Raw genomic sequence first — 10,287 nt, 5'->3', positions numbered from 1 at the left:
TTTTGTTTCATTTGAGCGTGGAGAGTGGAAACAACAAAATGAAATGAGTTAGGTTAATTTGAGCGGGTGGAGTTTTTTGTTTCCAATTGGATTGGTTGGGTATGGTGGAAGGTGGGGTTATTTTAAATGCCACGTGGCATTTTCTTAAATTAAAGCCAAAAAAATGAATTTTTAATTTATTAAATATTAATATGTTAAGTAAAATGGTATATATGAGTCATTTCTATAACAGATATATGAGCCACTTTTTAAACTGAGGGTATATCTGCTCCACTTTTTCCCTATTACTAATAACAATTATTACTATATATTATATACATAAATTACTCCATCATATATAAAACGCCAAAAAAAATAAAAAAAAAATATCAGCGACAAGCATATAATGCAATAGACTGAACTGATTAAAAAAAACAAAAAGGAATTAAAAAATTGTTCATCTCATTTCTGTATCACACTTGATCAGATTCATATTATCCTACAAATCCATTCATTTTCCCAAAATGAATTGCCTTCAGAATCTTCCCAGGTTTTTATTCTATCAATTTGTTTTTTTTTTATAATTTTGTTTGTTTTTCATTTTTCCCCATTAATTTTGGTTGTCAGATCCTCTGGTTTACCGCTGAGAAGCTTCACAGGCAATTCAAGAAAGCCTTCTCCCACTGTTGTTTCACTGGTAATGATCATTTTCGCTTATGGGTATTTTGTCATTAGATTTGATTTGATTATATTAGTGATCTTTAGATTGAGTGTCTGTCGAAAACAATTTCTCTATCTTGCATTCTATCCTTCACCCAACGTGTGATATTAAACTGTTGTTATTGTTGTTGTATTAGTGATATATGGAAGAAAAATTATATGGGGTGTGTCCAGGAAAGAGTATGAATATACTGGGTGTATACACCGATATACATATGTTGTTAATAGTTAGTTAGAAAGGCTAATCGGTCGTTTAGAAGGTTGTTAGTCAGTTAAGTATATTGTTAGCTGAGATACACTATATATACACAAATATTGTGCAGGGGGGAAGTAACAGGTACATGTGAAATTAGTCGAGGTGGGTATGATCTGGTCCAGATACCACATTTGGTGGAAATTGGCTATATCAAATCAAATTACTTGCTTGAAGATTAGACAGAGTTACTTGGTATTTGTGTTGGTGGAAGGTAGCAGTGTGTATAGATTAGAAGTTTATTTATAATATAATAAAAGTATTCTAAAATAATTGAGAGTATATTGTGTATATATTAGAAGTATATATATATAATATAATGTAAGTATTATATTATATTAAGTAGTATATTGAGTATATATTATTATATCAAAAGTGTGTATATATATATATATATATATATATATAGTATAATGTAAGTATTCTAATATAATAGATAGTATACATGTGGAATTAGTCGAGGAGCGTGCAAGCTGGCCCGAATAACGCGTTTGGTAGAAATTGGTTATACCAAATCAAATTGCTTTCTTAAAGATTGGACAGTGTTACTCGGTGCCTGTGTTGGTGAGAGGTAGCAGGGTAGTGGAATTAGTCGAGTTGCCTGTAAGCTGGTCGTGATACCGCATTTGGTAGAAATTGACCATACCAAATCAAATTACTTTTCTAAAGATTGGACAAAGTTATGCGGTGTTTGTGTTGGTGAGAGCTAGTAGATATCTGTGGAATTAGTCATGATGCATGTAAGTTGATCCAAACATTAAAGTTATAGGAAAAAGGAATTATCTTTGGGGACCAAGTTTGGTTGGTGTTGTCGAGAAAGTCTTGGCAATTTTCCCTTTTTGTTTCTCTGCTACTTGGGAGCTCATGGTCTTGCCCCTATAAAAGGGGTAGCTCTTTTTCTCATTTCACTGCACAGAAGCAAAAGAAGCAGAAAAACAAGTCACAGACAGTGAGAAAGAGAGAAAATAGTGTGTGAGTGTGAGGAAAAATGAAGAGTGTGAGGGGTAATATATTAAGTTGTGTGAATCAAAAAGAGGCTATTTTCTTTATAACTGTGGCGTCCCGATGCACCTCGATTAATCTGTTGGTTAACTGATACCTCCCACAAACACAAGTATCATATAACTTTGTACACCAAGTGTTGGATAGATGGAGGAAATCACCTAGCGTTTTTGCTTGAACCTAAGATCTTATACTTTGCTCCTCTTGACCCGTGCTTTCCACGTTAAAAATCTTGGTGTGGCAAGGTGATCTGTTCATTTTGCTATTAGTACTGTGAGTATTATTTTTTGTGTGATATCATTCACAATAATATATTGAAGTAATGGTTGTTGTTAGAGTGGGTTAGAGACCCACATTGGTTGGGTTTGCTTATATGAACTTAGACAATCCCCCCCCTCAAGAGTTACCTTTTGGGGTTGAATTGGGCTCAGATGTCATATCTTTACATTGTATCAGAGTCGGGTCCATCCTCGTTTGGACACCCGTTTTATGCTCCAGTTGGGCCTGGACGTGAAGGGGGTGTTAGAGTGGGTTAGAGACTCACATTAGTTGGAGAATGGACTGACGGTCTACTTATATGATCTTGGACAATCCTATCCTCTTGAGCTAGCTTTTGGGGTTGAAGTAGGCCAGGTGTCATATCTTTACAATTGTAAAGTTAGTTTGATAGAGAAAACATGTTTTCAAAGTTGAGAAAGTGGTATATAAATTGAATGGAGTCGAGCATTTTGAGACATCCTAGAGAAAATGTCATACAAATTGAAATGGCAGGAGCAGTAATCTGTACTTTCTACTGGTTGTGATCAATATTGAACCTTATCATGCTCATTGTTTTTTTGTATACAGGGGATGACAAAATTTGCTGAACAGCGTCTAAGTATTGTGGCACAGGTAATAATTGAAACAACAATTGATGATCATTCATTAGTATTTCCTTTTGCTTTTCTCTGGGTTTATGTTTTTGAATTCTACACGGTACTCTCAATGTCAATTGGTTTAATAGTTTAAATTGCGAAAGATGTGCCTGCTTTTGTGTCTCCTTTTTCCCATCTCTAATCTATGAAATCCATTTCTGAATTGCCATTAGCTTACTTTCTCTCTTTCTAGGTAGTATCTGGTCCTGAATCTAGTACAGCAAAGGACAAGGATGCGGGAAAATCTGATACATACAGTCATGACATGACTGCAGCTATGGGAGCTGGTTAGTCTATCTTCCTACACATTTTTTAGTTTTGTGAACTTTATGTTCTTTTACGGTGAGGAGTTTTCTGCTGCATACTTTTCCGATCTGAACTGGATAGCTATTAAACTTATTAGTTTCTTTGACATATCAAAGAAAACTTAAGTAGGTGTTTGGGCATGAATTCCAAATATTTTTCACTTCATTTGGAATTTATGGAATTGGAGTTGAAGGTGGAGTTGTGTTTGGTTATACTTTTTGCAACAAATATTTGGAATAATGTTCATGCTTGAATGTACTTAAATACAACTTCAAAAGTGAAAAGTGAGCTGGAAAACATGTTATAAGTTGTTTCCCAAATTTGAAATACAACTTTAAGTTGAATTTAGAATTTTCTTGGCCAAACATTGATTTTCAAATAAAGTGAAAATATATTCGGAAAACATCCTTTCTTGTGCAAACTGCAAATCCAAGTTTGCTCTATGTAAAAACATGATTCAGTTGTATTAGCATAACTTTCAGATTATCAAACTTAGTGACATACACTTTTAGTGAGTAACTAATCAAGAAAAGTTTTCACAGTCCTATTAACTAACTAATACGTGTGGCACTCATATCGTCCCTGACTTTCTTAATGCAGTCTTAACCTATAGGCATGAGTTAGGAATGAACTACAACTTCATCCTTCCAGATTTGATTGTTGGTTCATGTCTACAGGTAATGAGTAATTCCTTTTCTTTAAACATATCATTCTTTTCACTTCCTTTTTTTTTTTACCTCCCAAAAAATGGCAGACTCCTGAGGATGTGGACAAGCTTCGCAGTATTGGAGTTAAAACTATTTTTTGCTTGCAACAAAATCCAGATCTCGAGTATCCATGAAATATGTCATGATTATTTATTTCATGTCGGATCAACATATCTGTTTCACCCTCAATCTAAGACATTTTTTACAAGTCCTTAATTAGTGTTTTCTAGATATTTTGGGGTTGATATCGAAGCAATTTGTGAATATGCCAACAAATGTGGTGATATTGAACATTTGCGAGCCGAAATAAGGTTAGTTTAACTGAAAAAAGTCAGCAGTGCCTTGTTTTGTGGTTGTAACTCTCTCTCTCTATATATTTCTATCTCTACCTTACAGTTAATGTAGCATTAGAACTTCTTGTTTTTTAAAAAAAAATCACTTCTTTGATGTTACAAATAGTGCAGGAGTTTATGCAATTGAGAAAGACTGTTTTTCTTTCTGTAACTTTTTAGTTCTAAAAGGAAATAAATCAAAGATTAGAGTTGGTTTGAACATGAAATAACAGGTTATTAGGGACATGAGTATGCACATTTAAAGGACAAGAAAGAGAACATCTATTACTAGGCTAAGTTTTGCATTCATGTGCAAAAGATTTATTATGGATTATATAGCCCATGAATCAATTCCTTTTCTTCCTTCAATTACAAGAAATGTAATTACTAAAGGTAAACATACTTCTTTGTTTCCTTGTTGCTGGGTGGGAAGTTGCGGAAAATCTTTTACAGATACCAAACTTGTTAAACTTCTTATTATGACTGCTAAATATACTTGCAAGGGTGTATGCGCTTTTCGTGATAAGTACATTATGTCTACTAGACTTGTAAAATAAAATTATACAGTGTAAGATTATTTTATTCTCGTAAGTGTGTTGATACTTGATGAAGCAGGGATTTTGATGCATTTGATTTGAGATTGAGGCTTCCAGCCGTAATAAGAAAACTGAACAATGCCATCAATAGAAATGGGGGTGTGACTTATATACACTGCACAGCTGGACTTGGCAGAGCACCTGCAGTTGCGGTATGTGCTTTGAGCTTCTTTGTGTCATGTGATGGATGTAATTGCATTGAATTACTTATTTGTCTGGCTTCTGGGAAGATCTTAAGTTGTGTTGTCGAATAGAAGAAGGTTGCTATAACTATAGCTAGTCCTTGTTTTTTTGCTATTATTATTATATAACACTGTGTGCTTTCTTCAAAATGATTTCAACTAATCATGTGCAACTTTTTCTTCCTAGGGCTACATAGTATGTTCTTATTACTTGTACCTCTAATATGATTTACTTGAGCTTGTTTGTTTTAATTCTTTAAGAGTGTCGTTGATGCACTAATATATGTTTTTTGTACTTAAAAGTTAAATGCAAGACCCTAAATAACTATAATGGCCTACATCCTCTTCAATATGAAATATACAGTCAATTTCTTCTTGTCTGAATAATTGAGCTTCATACATAATTATCAATAGATTAGCAGTCTTTTCCTGTTGATAGTCTCTGTTTCTCTCACTTCATTCCCTGCCTCTTCCTCTCCAACATGCTGTGTCACCTGAACCTCCTCTCAATCTTTGTGCCTGAATTACTGCCGACCATTCCTTTCCAAATTTACCACTCATTGCTGCCTTTGGGAATTGCAGAACTAAACAGAACTAGGATTTTTAATAAGAGGGTTCAAAATTTGAAGAAGTAAACACACGAACTAACCAAAGGGGTTCGACATCTACTATATATACATAAAAAATAATTTTAACCATATATAAACAGTACTCCCTCCATCTTATTTTATGTGGCTTCATTTGACTTGGCATGGCGTTTAACAAGAAAGAAAGACTTTTGAAACTTGTGGTGTAAAACAATCCTTAGATATTTGTGTGGTTAAGATTCATTTCATTAGGGTAAAGGAGAATTTTAAAGTTAAATTGTTTCTAATTATAGTAAGGTGACACTTTTTTTGGGACGGACTAAAAAAGAAAGGGTGCCACATAAAATGGGGTTTGGATGAACCCCCTCACAATATGCTGGCTCCACCCCTGCTTGCAATAATAGAATCAAACTCCATGGTAAATAGTTTCCTTCTGCACTCTACTCTCCTCTCATCTCCAAATCCCAGTCCTAACACTTTCCGTACCCATCTCTAACTTTCAGCTTCAATTAAAAAAATTACCTGATCCAAATTGTGAATTTGAGCAGATTCTGTGTTTTCTTTGGTTCATAATTAGCAGTCCAGTGCCTTCGCTTTGTGCTTAGAAGTCCATTGTGGCCGCTCTATAATAATGATGTGGTGATTGTTACTTGCATTTGTTCTTGTGTTTTTTGCCACTTTGTCGTGTTGGTAATGGAGTAGTAGTGCAGTGGAGAAAATCTCCAAAATTTCATCAATGTCTGGATCCCTTCTGTGTGCATTGGTTCATGTTCTGGATTCTTCTAGGCTTCAAAGATGTAGGGTGATGATTTGTTGCCTTGGACAATGGCATATCTGGTGTTTGCTGGCTGCAGGTACAATTAAGCAAGGGGAAGTGAAAAACAAGTAGGAGAACAGACCATTCAATTGCTGGTCATACTCCAAATTAAAACATTGGTCAATTGTATGTGTTGAACGGTGTGATCACCTCATTGAAATGTTTAAGCAGTTAGAGAGGACACATTATTTACTTTCACCTTGCTTACGACTCATAACAATTCTTAGCGGGCATGGTACTTTTTGGGTTTGCTTGCAAGTTGCAAACAAAACAATGTGTGATTGTAGTACTTAAGGAGAAAGCGATCTTTGATAAGTTATTGCAATCTGTCAGATTTCTACAGATATGCACCTTCCTGGAACACTATGTTGTTTTATTTATCAAATTTATCTTGTAATTTCTTATTTGAATAAGTGTCTTGGACTTGAAATGCAGTCACGATTAGTTGGAATTTTTTTTCTATTAATTTAAGCTACATTGTGACTGAACTTATATTCTTTTTGGAACTTTGAACTGCAGTTGACATATATGTTCTGGGTTCAATGCTATAAGCTTACTGACGCTGTCAGTTTACTCATGGTAATTTTCCCTCTATTATGGTTATGTAGTTTCACTTTTTGAAAATATTATTACTTCTCTCTGGCTTTCTATTACACCAAGTGCTCTTTGAGAATATTTACCATGAATTATGGTCCGTGAGGAAGAAGATCTCATCTTTTTGAAGTTGATATCATCTGTTAAAGATGATCTTCTTGTGGTCTTTGCACCAAAAATCTTTATGGCGGTGACCTGGATAAAGAGTTCATGTTTTTTTAAAAATTTTAAGCCATCACCTTAAAGAGTTTATGCGGTCGCATCTGTAGCAAAGTTTTAAAGCTGATTATTTCCAGTTGAAGATATAGTAATCCATGTTTAATATCTTTTTGTGTATCTTGACCATGTCTTTTTGTATCTTGTTGCAGAGCAAACGTCCCTGCTTTCCGAACCTAGATGCCATCAAAAGTGCCACAGCAGACATCGTGAGTTCCATTATCGTTTTAACAATTTATCATTCCATAATTCCCTTGTGACTTTTGGAGTTGATGTGGGGTGCGTGCATGGTATATGTATTGCAGTTTGTCACTTAATAAAGTGAATTGGAAATTTATATTGTTAGTTAGGATCGATATCATTACTTATAGCTGACCACAACATACTTTGTTGAAAGGTCAATATTTTAATAAAAACCAATACCAGTAGATACTGTATCTCTACTAAGAATCCTAGTGTACCTCTAAACCTGAAAGGTATTCTATTTTTAGCAGATTGTCTTCAATGGCATTACCTACTCCAAATACCGAATACATCTAAATTTTCTTTTTGTCCTCTCAAATATGTCAATATTTTGTGTAACTGTGTACAAGAACTCTTGAGTTGCTACATTGTAATTAATTGATTATTCTACATATGAGTCTATTTCACCTTGTTGGTTGATAGTAAAATTTTAATAGGGTACGAAAATGAACAAAAAAACAAGTTTTTCTCCCTTTAACAACTTTTGGAAATTGAAGAAGAGATGCAATCCATGCTTTCCCACGTATTCTTTGCCGTGCTCACTTGTACATTTGTTTTCTATAAAGGGATGCATCTCTTGTGATTGTAGTCGAACTGGGAAATATTGGAAGATTGTGGTGGTTTATCCCTGTACTTGTTTTCATTACACATTCTGCATGCTTTCTAATTATGATAGACGGTTATTCTCATATATGCTTTTCTGTTCATGACTCGAGTATCTTCCTGTTTAAAGCTTACAGGCCTTAAAAAGACGCCTGTCACGTTGACATGGCGTGGTGATAATTGTACTACAGTGGAATTATCTGGACTTGATATTGGCTGGTGGCAGGTAATAGTCACGTTCTTCAGAATGTTTTATGGTTTTTTCAGCTGCCCATAATATACTGAAGTTCATCATTTTCAAATTTCAACCGTCGATTGCCCATAACCTGATTAATATATTTCAGTGGAGGCACTATGATATACTATTACTGTTTTAAAAACAATAATAGAAAACATAAATTGTCAGATGAGTGTTGCTGTTTATTTTTGAGAAAATTGTCTCGATAATGTTAGTCTTTTAAATTACCAAAGACCAATGCATTGGATACAGGTAGAACTATTTTATAACAACCACACTCCCTGTCGTCATTTTGGTAAAAGCTCTTGCTACTTTAGGAAAGAATATTCAGGAATATGAACAACGGGTTTCCTTTATTGTAGTGTTTTATTGCCTTTTACATATTCGTAAAGAAATTTCATAAACTATTCTTCTCAATTTGATGCAACTCTGCTTTATTTCATGCTTAATATTGGAGCTGATTTAAAAACTCTTTAATGTTTTTCAGAGAATACCCTTAAAATTTGACAAGGAACAAGGTTTGTGGACTCTCCAGAGGGAGTTACCAGTAAGTATGTTGTTTTAGGCTTGCAGTGTTTCTTCCTTTTTCTTTCAAGATGGAAAATTATATAGAAACATAATTGGAAAGTAATATCAGTTTTATGATCTTAATATATATCTTGGACTCCACATTTTGTGTTTCACATATGCTTCATTCCCTTATATTACCAAGGATTAACAATCTAAAGAAATTGTTATAAATTAATTGGAGAACATACAACAAATGTTTCGTAAAGATTGTCAATCCGAGTGTCTTCTCTATCAGGGGCGGATCTAGGGTGGTGGGAGTGGGTTCCCAGGAACTCAATAACTTTCATGCATATTTTGTATTTATGTTAAAAAATCTACTAAGTATATAAGAAATATTCATTGGGACCTCATTAACAAAGTAGTCTCTTGGTCTAGTGATAGAAATGGAACTTGTTGAATTTTTGCTACCCTCTTTGATGAGGTGTTCGATTCCTTTGGGGCACATACAATAAAGTTCTTTTGAATAATTTTTTATCACTGGGAATCCATAAGCTTCAAATCCTAAAGCCGCCTCTTCTATATTTACAGGAAGGACACTATGAATACAAGTACATTGTTGACGGTGAATGGATATGCAATGAATTTGAGCCGATCACTTCTCCCAACAAAGATGGATATGTCAACAACTATGTAGAGGTAAGGAACTAATTCCACTTGATTGTGGAGAGAGAGGTCTCATGCCTTTCTCCTGTCGTTTCGTCTTACTTATGCCCTTAGTTATGCCAATGAGGGTCTTTCGCATGTAACAATATCTCTAACTGACAAGGTAGGGGTAAGGTCTACGTACACTCCACCCACCCCAGATCCCACTTGTGGGACTATATTGGGTTGTTGTTGTTGTTGTTTCTTTCATACTCCTGTCAAAATGTCTTTTTCCGAGGAACAAGACATAAACGCAGATCAGCAACTAAAAACTAGATAGAAGTGTTATCCATACTTATCACTGGACATCTCATTGTGCTACAGCGAAGGTGTTTAGCCTTTATGTCTAATTTTTACACGTACCGTTCAATCTAGAGTTGCGATTCTTTGGCTTCACAAAAATCATCTCTTACCTCTAATGTTCAACTTGGATGTTCCATCAGGTTCTTGATGAAACTCCAGACAACATCACCAGTGCAGCAATACGGAAGAGGTTCTCCGGTGATGACCCTGATCTTACTTCATACGAAGGGCTCATAATCGGACAATTTCTCGAAGGTTATGCAGATGTAGAATGAAGGAAGTGAACGCACAGCATATTATTACTTACAATTATAAGTGTATAATTGTAAACAAAGCCAATAATCTGCTATAACTCATGCAGTGTAATTAGGATGTAGTTGTTTGTAGTATCAATAAGAGTTGTATGATACGTTTACAAGGAATGAAATGTTGTAATGAAGTAACATGCTCCATCTTCTTCTTTCATGTCTCTCTTTGTGGGGG

At 34.7% G+C, this 10,287-nt stretch overlaps 1 protein-coding gene across 1 annotated transcript; it reads left to right on the top strand.

Moving 5' to 3' along the window:
- Positions 1-376: 376 nt before the first annotated feature.
- LOC102588806 (phosphoglucan phosphatase DSP4, amyloplastic-like) lies at positions 377-10,266 on the top strand. Its single transcript, XM_006351421.2, has 14 exons — positions 377-529; positions 607-676; positions 2,801-2,845; positions 3,062-3,155; positions 3,775-3,851; positions 3,929-4,005; positions 4,112-4,192; positions 4,829-4,961; positions 6,915-6,974; positions 7,358-7,414; positions 8,182-8,277; positions 8,777-8,836; positions 9,388-9,495; positions 9,945-10,266. Exons 1-14 carry the CDS (start codon positions 504-506, stop codon positions 10,077-10,079), a joined length of 1,119 nt encoding a protein of 372 aa, XP_006351483.1. The 5' UTR covers positions 377-503; the 3' UTR covers positions 10,080-10,266.
- Positions 10,267-10,287: the final 21 nt, after the last annotated feature.

The sequence above is a fragment of the Solanum tuberosum genome, unplaced genomic scaffold (genome assembly GCF_000226075.1).
Source record: "Solanum tuberosum cultivar DM 1-3 516 R44 unplaced genomic scaffold, SolTub_3.0 scf00127, whole genome shotgun sequence".
Lineage (NCBI taxonomy): Eukaryota > Viridiplantae > Streptophyta > Magnoliopsida > Solanales > Solanaceae > Solanum > Solanum tuberosum.
The sequence above is the reverse complement of the archived record's forward strand: the minus strand, read 5'-3'. Positions and strand labels throughout refer to the sequence as shown.

Excerpts from the sequence above, each read along its gene's own strand:
- LOC102588806 (XM_006351421.2), top strand. The coding sequence starts at position 504 with ATGAATTGCCTTCAGAATCTTCCCAG. Across the intron at positions 2,846-3,061 it reads GTCTAAGTATTGTGGCACAG|GTAGTATCTGGTCCTGAATC; the intron begins GTAATAATTGAA and ends CTCTCTTTCTAG. Across the intron at positions 8,837-9,387 it reads CTCTCCAGAGGGAGTTACCA|GAAGGACACTATGAATACAA; the intron begins GTAAGTATGTTG and ends CTATATTTACAG.